General features: G+C 38.7%; 1 protein-coding gene across 9 annotated transcripts in view; it reads left to right on the top strand.

Annotated features, from left to right (window-relative positions):
• Positions 1 to 16,875, top strand: part of GRIA4 (glutamate ionotropic receptor AMPA type subunit 4) — a 248,307-nt gene that overhangs the window by 131,797 nt on the left and 99,635 nt on the right. For all 9 annotated transcript variants that reach the window (XM_075723300.1, XM_075723280.1, XM_075723294.1 and 6 more), the window contains exon 4: positions 14,564 to 14,748. In XM_075723300.1, the coding sequence (XP_075579415.1) occupies positions 14,564 to 14,748 (185 nt within the window). The remainder of the gene's footprint in view (positions 1 to 14,563; positions 14,749 to 16,875) is intronic.

Here is a 16,875-nt window from a genome sequence, read left to right as displayed (position 1 = left end):
GTTGACGTAATTTATGGTGTTTAAGATGCTCTGTTATGAAGTAATATCTTGTCAGTCACATTGAAAAGGGCAGTGGAAGCAGAAGCCCAAACACATAAAGAAGTATTAGTGGGCAGCAGTTTTTTTCACAGTAGTGTTTGAGCAATAAGTGTAGAGACAGTTGTTCCAGGCAGCAGTTTGTAAGAAAATTCAAGATAAATTAAATAATATTGTATACTTAGATGGATTATCATGTCCTATAGCTTTTTCAGAAATAGATTTTAATTTCCAAGTACAGCAGTGGGAACCTCAAAAAATTTGGTGAAAGTGGTATTTTTCTGTTTTTACACTAATACAACTGAAATCAGACCCTATTTCCTATTTTATTTTCAACTTAAGTTACAGTCTAAAATATGAAACATATGTTCTAGGCCATGTAAAGTATTTTATATCTATTGAACAGTTACTGGATTCTCACTTCTCATTCCTCTCAGATACAGAAAGTCCCTCTGCTGTATTTTTATTTTTCACCTCCTTAAGTTTTTGCGGCCAATTCCCACATCCTCTGCAGCTTTTTTGGATATTCTTTTATGAACTACTTAGCCACTGAAGCAAAGACTGCAATAAAAGTTTCCCACCTCTCTGATAAATATTCTTTGTACCACACTGCAGAGTCATTTTCTCTGTCTTTCTCTGCCTTGGTGAATATTTTAGCATTGTTTTTATGCTGTGGAGCTGCTCCAGATGGAGAGATGAAGACTAAACCACCCAGGACACTCTCAGTCCTAATGATCATGACACAGTGGACTCAGGGGCATCCAGTGACACATGCCGAGTCCCGTGCTTTCTGCAGGGGGGAGAGGGTATCTTGCTACCACTGTGCTTCTGGGTAACAGTTATGCAGATGCCAAATCGTGCCTTTTGTTTCTATTTGTGGAGATGCCCTAAACAGAAATATTTAAGAAATGTCTATTTTTATTAGACGGTGTTTTCACTTTTTTGAAACATTTTGTCATTTTTCCTTCTGGCCAGTCCTATGCAGAAAAACTCACTCATGTTCATTAAGACTTGGGATGTCACCAGAGTGCAGTTTTCTATGAATAAACAGCTGTTCAGGGGAAGAAAAATACCCAGCTCTAAAATGAACAAAGTTCTTAAGACCATTTGCTTTCAAAATGGTCAACGCAAGTGCCATTGTATACTGAAACGTTACAGGCACTTAACTTTTATGGAGCAGTTATTGACTGGTCACTGTGTTCATTTTCAGACGTTAATGCCAAGGTCAGTTAAAACTAACCAAAGTCCAGATCAACATATATTTTATACAAGAAACTTGGCAGGATTTTATCACAATTTTCTATGCTAGCCTGTTTTCAGACAGGCCAATCACAGCTTTTAATGTCTGTATTGTTTTACCTGTTATCTTTTCATTATACCTTGCGCATTTCCATGTTTCCCACTAAATGTCAGTTCCTACAGCTGAAATTTAATTTGAATTGTTAAATATATTCATTCTACCAGAGCTTTGAACATGAGTTTATGATTACTTCTTGGAATATAGCTTGCCTCAGTGGGATGTAATAAATTAGTCTAATCATATGGTGAGTACTTACTTCATCCTGTGTTTGTTCCTGCTAGGAACTGAAATTGTCTCTGTAATTGTATGCAAATCCCTTCACCAGAATAATCAAAGGAAACCTATGTGTAGCTGCCCATCCTCCACAAGAGAAGCACAAAAGTAACCTAACTTTTAATTCCACTTAAATGAAAAGTTGTATGTTCATATGTAAAATGTAGATACAAAATAAAAGAACTTAAATTAAAAGGCATGTGAGTACCAAACAGATAGTTTGCCAGTATTGCAGGCTGCTTTTAGTCCTGCTTTTTTACATATGCACAATACTATGTTAATAGTGTTCATGGCATTGAACCTGAGAAATAATTATATTGGGATTTTTCATTTTAAACGGGGGAATTTCTTCTGCCCTGAAAATACATGAGATAGATGATAAGAGGTTTTATGGATTGCCTTCAGAGAGTGCCTTTTTCCCTCCACTGCTTGCAGAAGGAGACTGGAGTAACTAGCTCAGACTTAGCCATTGAAGTTTCAGTTGAGATAAATTCTCCTGTAAGTCTCTTACTCTAAGGCATGTTTTATATATTGGCCTCAAATCATTCTGATTTGGTTCTTTGAACTCTGTCAAATATTTTAGCATTAATTTTTTAAATGTGGACATGAAAAAGCGATTTAGTCATGTAGGAATAGTCCAGTGTCCTGTATGAAGATTATATCCTTCTAGCCTTCCTCTTCCCTGTTTCTCTATTCAAGTATCTAGATGTTACATTAGCTGTCTTAATCACAACATTGCTGGAAAAGATCACTCCTGCATATCTATGACTGTGATAGCAATGTTTGTGAAGACACCCAAATAAGGCAAGGTTAAGCACCTTTTGCCCCATCAGTTCTTTTCAAAGGAGGGGTGAGAAGAGGGTAGAAGGAGCTGAAACAATCTCTATTTGTTCATTTGCCTCCTTTAAAAATTCTGTCACTTCTTTGCATGCTGTTTTGCACAGATTCACAGAAAGTATTTACATATATACATACACGTATATGTATTTACTTGTATGTGTATTTATATATGTATGCTTGTAATGTCTTGGAGCATTTAGAAGAACTTATTAAAATATTTTCTCACTTTTTTTTTTTTTTCTTGTAGGATTTTGTCCTTTTTAAGAAACTCAAATTGTAAGCCATTTTCAGAATTTAGTTGAGAGTGATATGTACAGTTCCTTAGCTGAAGTGCCTGGGAGGTGCAAGATTATTCAATGTCGTTACACTTCAATAAAAGCCACTATATGGAATCTTTGGATGTTTCCCAAATTGTTGCTCCAGTCCAAAAAGAAAGAACCACATCTTAATTCTGGTCTACATCAGAAGAGCAATGAGTTAGTTTTAGGAACTGGAAGAAAATCATAGGTCTTTAGGCTCATCTCCAAATTGTTAGTTGCTTGTTGCAGGGGAGGCAATCAACTTTTAATAAATTTGTGGTCTATGTGTCAGTTTAAATGAAATAGTAAGACTTATTTCAGACTTGTTTCAATCAAAAGGTAACCATATTATAATTATAGCATCCAAATTTTAAGGCCTCTCTTCCCAGGATATGTTACATTTTTCTCACAATGTTAAATACTTGAGAATATAGATTTCAAAAAGATCTTAACACAACTTAAGTTTAAAATCAGAAATAATGTGCCTGGGATCTACAAGTAGAACTTATAGAAGGAGTAAGGACCTATAAATTATCTGGCATGTAGCCACCAATAAATATGGACATGGTCACATGTGCATAGAGATAGAATTAAGGTTGTGACTCTCTTAAAATGAATGCTTCTTCATGTGAATGCCTGCTGTTTCAGTCTGAAGATTGTTCTTGCATTTTTCTCTCCTGTGTGTTTTAGAAACAACACTGCGCTAATGCCAATAGGCACAGATTGTCAGGTATTTTATAGTAAAAGACTAGTTTTCTAACAAATCCCTATAGAAAGGAGGCAGACGTTCTGACATGAAGATCCTCATTTAGTACCCACAGTCAGTTCTGTCATAGGGCACAGGTATCATGCATGGACTGAGGCATATGCCTTGTGGGGAAAAACAGTATGTGACAATTAAAGACAGCACCATAATACGTAATTAGAACACATTAGGGTACTACTAATTTTAAGATATACCAGCTCTTGAGCACTTTAGCTTGCAGTCTTAATATTCTTTGACATGGTTCTTTTGGATGTTGTTTACACAAAGGTCTGCATATAGTTGTAAACCATCAGTGGGCAAACAAAATCCTATTAAACTGAGACTAGAGAGGTAAGTTGTTGGGAAGCTAGCAATTTCTGGAAAATAGCTTTGCATCAATTAAGATATTGTGTAAGAAAAGAAAGGTAATTTATTAGTAACAACGTTACAGACTATAGGTTTTAGTGAAATGAATTTTGGCTTTAAGGCATTGCGCTAAAGAAGAAAAGTTTAAGCTATAATGTACAAAAGCAAGGAATATTTACAACTCAGATGGATATTTATGAAATTAATATTAATAATAGAAGAACAAAGAAAAAAGGTAGTAAGTTAAATATTTGAACATACTTTATTTTCTTCCAAAATAAGTTCATTTTCCTGTTTTCTCTCTTTTTTTTTAAAAATACTGATACACATTAGCCCTAACAATAGACCCAAGATGACATATCAGATAACTGGATATTCAGAGACACTATGTAGCCTCTATAGTTATTTTAAAATGCTGGTCTGATACAGTAAATCTAGCACCTGCTTTTTTTTCTCTCTTTTTTTTTTCCTACTCTGGCTTAATTGGTGTTTTTTTTAAGGTAATAATATGTGAGGTTCTGATAACAGTGTAATTACACACAGTTTCTGATTTAGCATTCAATGTTCTGTAGTAAGATTTTGCTAAAATTTGCTAAGAATGAGGCTTCAGTGCTGCTTGTAAACTTCAGAGGAGCCGAAGACTTCTCACCTGAGTTCTGGTTGAACCCTTTGGCATAGCTAAATACTAGACAGATAAAAGCAAATAAAATATGAAATGCCAACAAGGACATAAATGTACTTTTGGCATATATCTCTAAATATGCTTGGACGTATTCATCTCTGTGCACGCTTGTCATAAGAGAGGTTACTGGACTTTGACGGTAGTTTGAAGGCATATAGTGAAGTGGGAAGGGTAATGGTATCTTGAGAACTGTGAAAGCACAAGCAAAGCTGTCAGACTGCCTTCAAAACCAGGGCTTTTCTTCAGTACCTCTCAAGTTTCCACTCATCTTTATCACTTGGTATTTTGATGAGACACCTTTACAGCATATTTCATATGAAAGTTGCAGACTCTGAAATGCAAGGAAGGGGAAAAATCTTGCTGCAGAGTGGGTGTAGCATAAATAGGGACCGACATAGCCTGAACCTTTGATCATGAATTCCCATTGTGGAGTAAGCCAAACCTCCTCCCATATGCTCACTGAAAGCACATAACCTACACACTGTTGTTCCACTTAAGACTTCTTTTTTAAAAAGGGCATGGTTGCAATATATTGACAGCGTTTGCTTATAGTTTTATGTCCTCCTCAACAAAGAATGATTATTAAATACTGCAAATGAAGTTGTACAGGTACCAGTGTCTACAGGATTAAGGGAGAGAAGGACAGAAAGTCAGACCATGAATCACTGCTGGAGCTTGTTTTGGAGGTGTCTCATAACACTGAGAAAATATTCAAGGTCATATATCTCAGGGAGGCCAGAAACATAAACTCAGATCATAAAGGTAGTTTCCTTTATCATCAAATATTCTGAAATCTTTGAAGCAAAACAGTGATAGAGGAGAGTGCTAAACTGGATCCATTATTTCCTCAGTTTTGTTTCAGAACCATCTTTAAAAAAACTGGGAACAGACTTTTTAGTAAGGCCTGTTGTGATAGGACAAGTGGTAATGGTTTTAAACCAAAAGAGGGTAGATTTAGACTAGATATAAGGAAGAAATTTTTTACAATGAGGGTGCTGAAACAGGTTGCCCAGAGAGGTGGTAGATTCCCCATCCCTCGAAACATTCAAGGTGAGGTTGGACGGGGCTCTGAGCAACCTGACCTAGTTGAGGACGTCCCTGCTCACTGCAGGGTGGTTGGAATAGATGACATTTGAAGGTCCCTTCCAACCCAAACTCTTCTATGATTCTATGAAAATTATCCTGGTCATAGATAGTATAGGTGACTTAATTCACAACCTACATCGTAATAGATATATTTGAAAGTACGTAGAATTTGGAAAGCTAAGTAAACGCAAACATGGATTTCTTCAGGCACAAAATCATGTGAGATAAAGCAAATTTCCTTCTATTACAAAGTAACAGGGTTTGTAGACATTGGGGGGAAAGAAAAGGTGTCTCATTCTAGTAGGATTTTTTTCACAGTTTGCATTAAATTTTACTAAATGAGCTAAAGAAATTTTTTCTTGATGAAATTCCCAGAAGATATGTAAAACACTGGTCACACACCTGAACTCAGTATATGAGGTCCACTGCAAAAAAGTAGATACTAAGTAGTGATCCCTTCTGCTTGCAATTTTTCCCAGTATCTTTGTTAATGACTTGGATGAGGAAATACAGAATCATAGAATCATAGAATGCTTTGGGTTGGAAGGGACCTTTAGAGATCATCTAGCCCAAGCCCCCTGCAGTGAGCAGGGACAGCTTTAACCAGATCAGGTTGCTCAGAGCCCCATCCAACCTGACCTTGAATGTTGCCAGGGATGGGGCCTCCACTGCCTCTCTGGGCAACTTGTTCCAGTGCTTGACCACCCTCATTGTAAAAAGTATCTTTCTTATGTCTAGTCTAAACCTATTCTTCTTTAGTTTAAATCCATTATTCCTGGTTCTGTCACAACAGGCCTTGCTAGAAAGATTCTCTCCATCCTTCCTGTAGGCCCCCTTTACGTACTGGAAGGCCGCAATAAGGTCTCCTCGCAGCCTTCTCTTCTCTAGGCTGAACAACCCCAACTTTCTCAGCCTGGCCTCGCAGGAGAGGTGTTCCAGCCCTCAGATCATTTTTGTGGCCCTCTTCCGGACCTGGTCCAACAAGCCTATGTGCTTCTTGTGCTGAGGGCTCCAGAGCTGGATGCAGTACTGCAGGTGAGGTCTCACCAGAGCAGAGTAGAGGGGCAGAATCCCCTCCCTCGACCTGCTGGCCACGCTGCTTTTGATGCAGCCCAGGATACGTTTGGCTTTCTGGGCTGCAAGTGCACCTTGTTGGCTCATGTCCAGCTTTTCATCCAGCAGTACCCCCAAGTCCTTCTCCACAGGGCTGCTCTCAATCCCTTCATCCCCCAGCCTGTATTGATATCGGGGGTTGCCCCGTCCCACGTGCAAGACCTTGCACTTGGCCTTGTTGAACCTCATGAGGTTCACACAGGCCCACCTCTCCAGCTTGTCCAGGTCCCTTTGGATGACATCTTATCCTTCTATTGTGTCAACCGCACCACTCAGCTTGGTGTCATCTGCAAACTTGCTGAGGGTGCACTCAATCCCACTGTCTGTGTCATTGATGAAGATGTTAAATAGCACCAGTCCCAGTACGGACCCCTGAGGGACTCCACTTGTCACCGGTCCCCATGTGGACATCGAGCCATTGACCACAACCCTCTGGATGCGACCATCCAGCCAATTCCTTATCCACTGAACAGTCCACCCATCAAACCCATATCTCTCAAATACATTTGTTAATCTTGTGGATGATAAAAAATTGAAAGAGCCGTGTGTACTTTGGAATACATTTTTAAAATACGTCACATTTTTACCAATACACTTCAGGAAAGACTTGGATCAACTGCAACATACCCAGAGGAAAGGAAGGAAAATTGTCAGAATCTAGTGTAAAACATGTTCCACAAGGAAAACCTGAAAGAATCATGTTTCAGCAAGAGAAGTGCGCACAGAAGAGAAATGAAACAGCAGCCTTCAGTTTGTAAAGGATTGCTTTAAAGAAGAAGGGAAAAAACTTCTCCAGGTCTACTAGATAGGACAAGAATGAGTGGCTTTAAATTGTGCCAGGGGAGACTTAGGTTAGACTTTAGGAAACACCTAATGATAAGGATAATTAAGCAATGAATATATTACCTAGGAAGTTACAGAATCCTCTTCAGAGATTTTTAAGGACAAAGAAAGATACCTGTCTATAATGATTTAAATATAATTTATCTGCCTTGCGGGATGGAGGGATAGAGAGGAATAGACGGGATTATTTCTTGAGCTCCCTGTCTTATTCTCCAATCTATGTGTCATTTCTGTGAATTAGACCCAAGAAGGACTCAGTACATACCTATAGTTCTAGCTTTCATTTTGTCATCTAAATTGACCAGTTTGTATGTACTTTTTGTTGAACGTTCTGGGTCCAACTCCAAATGCGGAAAAAATCGGGCATGCGAATAGGTTATCATACGTCAAAAGTTACATGATAGAGCTTATAAATCTTACTGGTTGTGTTCAAGTTCCGGAAGCTGTATGCTGACCAAAAATTTAAAACAAAACCATATGTTAATAAAGAGGTATTAACCATAAGGAGGAAAATTAAAATACACTTGAGTTTGAGTGTTTGTAGTTATTGTTTGAATGTACAATCATGCATTACGCAGACTGTAAATTTCCTGTAATGGTTTTCATCACTGTACTGTCTGGATTCATCTCACCAAGATTTGGCTAGATAAATGGTAGGTATTTTCACTAAGTCTCATGTCTAGACTCCTTCAGTATTCATTGGCGAAAGAGAAAAGCACCTCTGAGATAGGTATCTAAAACAAAAAAAATGCTTTTTTTATGGGATATATGTCTCTCCTTTGAAAGCTTGGATGATTAACTCAGACAACGACTTTATAGACAGCTAGAGTTAAGTGACATGAATCCAGTCCTGAATGTCAAATGTATTGGCTTATCCATACGAAATGATTTGATCATTTATTCTTCTCTTCAGCTATGTGTTGGATTTATAACAAATATATTTCTTCTACTAATCCCAATATGAATTCCAATAGATGGAAGTAGCTTTCATAAAATAGCTCCAGCATTTCAGTGTCTGTGGCTGTTGGGATCATAGCTAATCTTAGGAATGGGATCAGTTCCTGTTTAAAAGTTAATTGGACCAGAAAAGGAAGAAAATTAATTTGCATTTCAGTAATGTACAGTATATGATGCCCATCTTTGGAAGAGACCCATGTTTGTCAGAGATGTTTTCTACTCCTGGGGCCGCAACAGAAATATATTGCATGTGCTTTTTCCAAGTAATTTACCTGTTAACTTGTGTCATTCAGTATTGTCAAGTCTGCTAGCCAGGGTAAAATACAGTAATAATATGTAAACATCGCATCCTCTTCATCACAGAAAATTAATAATAAGTTACTTCCTGCACAATAGTTCCAAAATAAGAATTATTACTGGGGGTGCTACTGTTTGGAGCAAGCAGACACTTTGCTATCTGTCTCCTGGCAAGACCATCAGGAATGATTGCATGCACTTAGAGGGGCAGGGGAAACAGTTTCCCAGAATGAAAAGGCTGCTGGAAGATGAAAGTTATTGAAATTTAATTATAACACTGTAATTGATCACTGAAATATTTCTGGTGAAAGCAAGCAAGAAGAAAAAGGAAAAAAAAAAAAAAAAAGGAAAGAAAATGAAGCAAGCCAACCATGTGCATTCCAGCAGAAAAATAAGTCAAGAAAATGCTCCTCTGATCTCTTTAGTTTATTCTGAACACACTGAAGAGATTTAGATATCAGATTTTGCTTTTCATTTAAATGGAAATAAATGGAATTAAGTCATTGACTGCTGAAATGAAATTGGATAGGGGAAAGCCTTGCTGGTACAGCAGAAGACAACTAAAAAAAACCTGAAAGGCCACTGAACTTTTAAAATCAAAAAGATCATTCATGATTTCAGCTACTTGGGTGGAGCGTGGTTGTGTATAGGCTCCAGTTACAGCAATGTTGCAGCGACTAGGAGGAATCCTGGATGCCCAAACTCCTGCACTTACAATGTGTTCTTAAATACCAAAATTGCTCATGTATTTTACATCCTTTGGCCCCCAGAAGATAAGTAAGTCTCTCTGAAGAAGTACTAATCTCTGTCTAAACAGATACAAGAACAGGTACACATCTGGCATTGGTTTTCAGTGGCTGATGCATTTTGCAATGGAAAAATGCCTATGGAGTGCAGAATGAGGGAAGTAGGGATAAAAAAAATCTCAGATTTTGTTTGTAAAGGTACTTAGCTGTAGTATCAACTCCAATATGTAGATTCTCTGTGGTAGGCATCTCCAGCTGTGATTTTACAGGAAAAGAATAGATTAGCTCTTCATTTTGATGTTTATGGGTTTTTTTTTTCCCCAACATGATGACTGTGTGGTATCTTTTGGGGAAAAAAATAGCAGTATGTTAGATCATCACAATTCCACCTGACTGGAGAACAGAAAAGCAAGGAGAGAGGGGATCAAGAAAATAAAATCTTTGCAGACTTTTCCTGTCTCCGGTTTGGTTCCAGTATATTGAGGTGGAATTGGTATTACTGGTCCTTAAGCAGTTGTCAATAGTATCTACATTGAGCAATGACCTACAAAAAACAGTTGGCAGACTTCTCATCCCCAGGTCATTTGAGGAAAATTCCCCAGAATCATAGTCCCATAAAGAGGAAAAAGAAACCATTCTTGCATATAGCGTCCTTGCATTTGGGAAAGACTTCATCTGTGTTCCCAGGCAGTTGTATTGGTGTTTTATCTTGTTCATAGATTTGCTAATTTAAAAACAAAACAAAACAACAACAACAACAACAAAAAAAAACCACAATACTCCGGGAAGGTTGAATTAGTTGGTGAGGAACACTTGTGAGAACTTAACCTTACTTCTATTTATTGGCATAGTCCTAAACATTTTCTAAAATAATGTTGTTTTGAAAAACATTGATTATGTAGCTCAGCTGATATGATTTATCCTCGGTTTTTTTAGTTTGCTTTCATGCAACAAATAGTATTCTGCATTACATGAGACGGAATGTATTCCAGAAAATGCGTCGTTCATCTGTCTGTAGCATAACTGAGGATAAACAGCAGATAACCAGAAAATAAATACCTTTTAGACAACAGCTGTAAGATTCTTTTCTGCTGTCTTCACTTGGGCAAACATCTTTCTGAAGTTTAAGAATTTTGTCTAAATAGATATGCTGCACTCAGTTTCTGAGAATTACCCCAGGTTAGTTTCAAGATTTTTGCCTTATAAAATGTTTGCAGCACTACATACAACTAAGTTTTCTCCCTATTAGCTGTAGCCAATTATTTTGGAAAAATCAGCATTCTCCTTAGCATGCCTAATTTTTATGCCAACTGAGCCTGTGTGTGCCTTTATTCATTCTGTGTAAACTCCACCCTTGTCAGTCTGTTATATTAAAAAGTGTTCCTGCACACTGAATAGATGACTATGCCACTGATTACTTGCACAGGGATTCTGAACTCTTCTGATGGAGATGTTGCACCATATCTAGTTACTACCATTTAGCTGTATTATGCTGTATGCGAAAGACATGCTAACATGAAAACCCATGTCTGAGTGCCAGCTATTGACAAGAAGCTACACAACCTTCAAATGCCTAAATGAAGGCAGTTGGTAATGAAATGTGGCAAGTCAAACCGTGATCCAAGGTAGAAGAAAAGCTTTTCTACGTGTTTGTTTGATATTTTCCATGCTTTATGCTGGGATAAACTCCCAGTTTGATCAAAACACATCTTAGTAAAGTTGTCCAAGCAAAGTAAGAAAGGAATGAGGGGATGTCAATTGCTGTTTCAAACACCATTCATTCTGAATCAAAGAAAATGTTAATTTGTGTCAGGAAGCTGAATTAAGTAAATGTTGACTGCCTTTGTAGCAAAGATCAAGTCAAAGTTAGAGTGTAAATGAAGCAGGAACCCCTGTAACACTGGAGGAGTTTTAATATATGTCTATATATGGAAATGAATAGGAAATGAACCAAGAAATACAATGTTTGGGAAAGAATCTTGCCATGATTTGCAGAGATAATTACAGGCAAAAAGGAGATTGAATATAGCAACAGGAAAAGCAGAATAATTATGCAGCAATTAACAGGAAAGCTGTACAGTTCTTTGAAAAAAATAACAGTCATCAGGTTAAAAATATATGCTGAGTACAGAAATGTTTTAATACTCAATACATCAAGTATTTGAATTCATTTCCTAAGATGAAATACTGTTTCATAACATAAATGTCTCATTTATACGATAAAATGTTATGCATTTTATGTATTCATTATAAATGTTTGTATTTTTATCTTAAATATGTCATCTGTATTGGAGAAAAAAACTAACAAATGTTCATTTTGGAGTGTGGGTACATAGTGTCATAATAATAAGAAGATACGGATTTTAAGTTAATATTTCAAGGACTACAAATGTCAGTAGAAGAATAGCTACTCCTAGATTTGCAAGAGGGTTAGTTTCTTATGTGTCCTAAAATTTTCATATTCTGATAAAACTATTATCTACTTTTATTTTACTGGAGGCGGACTTGGGTTTTGGTGGTTTTGTAGGTCTTCTGGTAATTAGTTAGCAACAGCACACTCAAAAGCACTCTTTCTGAAACGTAGCTTACAGAGATTCCTCTTGTAATCTGTGGGAATGTCTGATAGTCCTTTTTACAGGGATCTGGCATGCAGTGGCATCTTCAAGTGCATTAAAATGACAGCTGGGGGTCACTGCACTCGTGCATGGGACTGTCTTGTTGAAGGGAGAAAGGAGCCACCACTGTGTAGTTGCATCACGGAGGATAGTTTTCAAGAGGTGAAATCTTTCATTTAAAGCTAGTGGGGAAAATTCAGCCAGATGACAAGTAAAAACTACTGACCTGTCAGCCTCACCTCTGTGCCTGGGAAGATCATGGAGCAGATCCTCCTAGAAGCTATGCTAAAGCACATGGAGGACAGGGAGGTGATTCGAGACAGCCAGCACGACTTCACCAAGGGCAAGTCCTGCCTGACCAACCTAGTGGCTTTCTATGATGGGGTGACTGCATCAGTGGACAAGGCAAAAGCAATGGATGTCATCTATTTGGACTTCTGTAAAGCCTTCGCCACGGTCCCCTACAACATCCTTCTCTCTAAATTGGGGAGATATGGATTTGATGGGTGGACTGTTCGGTGGATGAGGAATTGGCTGGATGGTCGCATCCAGAGGGTTGTGGTCAATGGCTCGATGTCCACATGGGGACCGGTGACAAGTGGAGTCCCTCAGGGGTCCGTACTGGGACCGGTGCTATTTAACATCTTCATCAATGACACAGACAGTGGGATCGAGTGCACCCTCAGCAAGTTTGCAGATGACACCAAGCTGAGTGGTGCGGTTGACACAATAGAAGGATAAGATGTCATCCAAAGGGACCTGGACAAGCTGGAGAGGTGGGCCTGTGTGAACCTCATGAGGTTCAACAAGGCCAAGTGCAAGGTCTTGCACGTGGGACGGGGCAACCCCCGATATCAATACAGGCTGGGGGATGAAGGGATTGAGAGCAGCCCTGTGGAGAAGGACTTGGGGGTACTGCTGGATGAAAAGCTGGACATGAGCCAACAAGGTGCACTTGCAGCCCAGAAAGCCAAACGTATCCTGGGCTGCATCAAAAGCAGCGTGGCCAGCAGGTCGAGGGAGGGGATTCTGCCCCTCTACTCTGCTCTGGTGAGACCTCACCTGCAGTGCTGCGTCCAGCTCTGGAGCCCTCAGCACAAGAAGGACATGGACCTGTTGGAGCGGGTCCAGAAAAGGGCCACAAAAATGATCCGAGGGCTGGAGCACCTCTCCTGCGAGGCCAGGCTGAGAAAGTTGGGGTTGTTCAGCCTAGAGAAGAGAAGGCTGTGAGGAGACCTTATTGCGGCCTTTCAGTACTTAAAGGGGGTGTACGGGAAGGATGGAGAGAATCTTTTTAGCAAGGCCTGTTTGTCTGTCTTAAACATTAACTCTGGATCCGAGGTACACGATCTTCATGGCTTTAAAGAAATTCACCATTTATGCTAGATATAAGATGGAATAATACATGCTTCCTACTTCAGTAATTGGTTGGACAAGTCAAGGGTAGACTTGCAAGCTGTCCTAAGATGTGTTGCAAGCTCTCTCCTGCCTCTGTACTACACATCCCCAGTGAGAAAAAATTAGGAGAGGGAAGAAGGCGAAGGGCTGATGGGCCAGGGTACACTGAGGGAGCCTGCCCTGCAGGTTCAGGTGAAGACGTCAGAGAGGACACTGCCTTTCCCTTCTGTGAATGGGCTCAAAGATGACAAAGGGGGCATCAAATACTGATAATGATAAAAAGCAACAATCCTGCCAGTAGTACTAATTAATGCTTTTATTATTATTATTACTAATTAATGCTTTTATGGTGCCCTTCATTCATTGTCCTCTAATCACTTTGCATACATTGGTTAAAGCTATATAGGGTCTCTGAAATAGGTCAATATCATTTCTATTCACACATCTGTACTGGCAGATAGATACATATGTATAAATAAATGAAAAAATGAATTTTTATTGAGAAGCATTAAAAACTGCGTGGATTAAATGTTGACCCAAAAAAAAAAAAAAAAAAAACCAAAAAAGCAAAGCATTTGAATGTCTAACATACTGCTTTTATAGTATAGTAATACTTCTGGTGAATTAGTAGGCTCAGATTTTTTCTTTGCTGTCATGAAATGCCCGGATATAGAAACCTGTACAAAACCAATCTGAGAAGCTGAATACTTGACTGGAAGAGTTTGTGTGTATAAATCATATGAAGATTATCTGTAATGCTGAGAATAATTCCAAGGAGTCTCATCACAGCACTTGTAATTTTCATTAATTGCATACTGTGCTGATCATGGCTAGCAGCATAGGTAGGGATACAAACAGTCTCTTATTCCCTTCCCTGCAGGAGCAAATATTAAGAGACATAAGGACAATTCCTATTCAAAAAATGCATTGATTGTGTTACTAGTGTATTGTATCCTTTTTCTTTTAGGTTATTCAATACTTCAAGCTATTATGGAAAAAGCGGGACAAAATAGCTGGCAAGTCAGTGCCATCTGCGTGGAGAATTTTAATGATGCCAGCTACAGGCGGCTTTTAGAAGACCTGGACCGAAGGCAAGAAAAGAAATTTGTAATAGACTGTGAAATAGAGAGGCTTCAGAATCTTTTAGAACAGGTAATACCTGCTTTTAATGTCACTGTAAGCACTTTACTGAAACTCCAGATGAGATACCATTGTGCATGGTGCTTTGTTTTTTTTGTCGATGGAAATGAGATTGCTTGCTCTTTCTTTTTGTTTTTCTTCATGGGCCTATATTTGTACGTCCACTTGCCTGCTCTGTTTTCTTTTCCTATAAAATTCTTGTGGTAACAGCCAGCACATCAGTGCAGTGAGCCCCCCTGTCCCACTCAGCAGGTCTGTGGGTGACGGGTGCCAGCAGTCAGAGCAGCTGCACATTTGGCCCAGCACCCCAGCACCTCTGTGCTTGATACATCTTGCATCAGGGTGTTAGGGCTGGCAGAACAACATGGAGTAGCTTAATTGCAAAGATGCCCTCAGTCCATATCTTCATGGTGGTAAAGCTCAGTTTTGTTTCAGAAAAAAAAAAAAGCTTATTTGAATCCAGTATTAACTTTCTACTCACCATATGTATTTCTAGCCATAAAATGCTTTAAAATTATTATTACACATATTTAAACTGATAGTTTTATTACCTTAGCAGAGTATTTATGAACACGAAGAACAGTAGAATAAAGGTGCTACTGAGCTGGGAAGGAAGGTCAGGTTTTTCCATCAGTTACTCACTGAAAGCTGCTATTACATAAAAAAAATACTGGGCCAGACAGACTGGCTTGCACTGGGTAGTACCTATACCAGTGTGTAAAGTGAATATAAAATCCTGCTGCTCTGATGTGGCCAATCTATCTCTATATAGTGCTTATGTATGAGCTCTTTCTTAAATGATGGAAAAAATAAAATAATGCTTTGAAAGGACCATTTTGTCAAATGATGGGAAAATAACTTAGGGTTAACTATCTGCTTCTCACATGATCCCACATATTCTGCTGATGTGCAAGCGCACCGTTCAGTACCTGCTGCTGCAGCAATAGCAGGGAGTGAATGCCATCTGCTGGTGGTAGATCCTCCGCCACCACGCTGCTTCTCTTTGCTAGCACATAAGAGAATTTTGAAGATTTTGTTGGGAAAAAAGTTCACGATGCATCTGCTATTGAAGTCACAGAAATATGAAATGTCGTTTTTGATACAGAAATGCATAAAATAGTACTCATAGAAATATATATATATACACACATCAATTTTGCTTTCACTGGCAGAAGATAAAGAGGGAAACTGAGAATTAATAGTATGGCTGATTTAACAAGGAGTTTTTCTATGACTATTGCCAAAAGAAGAATAGATGATGCCATATTGCTATAGATATCCATTTGGTCTTTTTTTTTTATTCTGAATGCCATTATGTTTTAACACATGCTTTCTATAGCTTATAATGAAATTCTCTTGCAGTTCAACCTATGTTGTAGTAAAACAGAACACCCATTTGAGGGTCTTTTAAAATACATTTAGAAAATTAATTTCTCTCTCAGCTCCGTGTGTGTGCGCATGTGTATGTACCTGATTTCTTTTACACAGCATGCAAATATGACTTAGAAATAAGTATGCTGTATTACCATAAGTCTTGAAGTACACCCACCATCCTACGTAGGTGTATCTACTGAGTATCCACTCAGTTTCAAAGCAAAATTGTCACCTAGTACGCATTTGGATCTCAGTGATCTCACGTGTACATTTTATTTGCTTCCAGGAGCTGCTACTCGTTTTCCTTCCAGACTGGCACCTGCATAGTCAGTTCCTTTTTAGGAATATAACCTGTGCTCTTTGCTCAGATCATGCAGAACTGAATTGGATATTGATTTTAATGTGATTAGGTTTTGACCTCCTCTGACTTCATACATGTCTGGAATTTGCATGCCTGAAATAGGTACTTAATGGAGGCATGGTAAGTCATAAAAATGCAGTGCCTGGCCTCAACAAACTGAATCAGATGTGATGAGTTTGGCTGACATCTCTACAGGGCAAGCTCGAAAGCTAATTGAGTCCTCTTTCCATTAACTGCACTGGGAGGGTGGTGGGTAGGAGTTAACACCTAACTTGCAACATACATGTATCTTGTCCAGTCACACAAGCACTTCCGAGTGATTCATCTGGCTACTGTCTAATTTTGGGTGGGATGAATTTTACTCGGGAAATGAGCTCTTCTGTACTTGTGCTGGTGTTTATTCA

This window comes from Pelecanus crispus, chromosome 1 (assembly GCF_030463565.1).
Source record: "Pelecanus crispus isolate bPelCri1 chromosome 1, bPelCri1.pri, whole genome shotgun sequence".
In the NCBI taxonomy this organism is placed as follows: Eukaryota; Metazoa; Chordata; class Aves; order Pelecaniformes; family Pelecanidae; genus Pelecanus; species Pelecanus crispus.
Note: the sequence above shows the minus strand (reverse complement) of the source record. Positions and strands in the feature narration are given on the sequence as shown.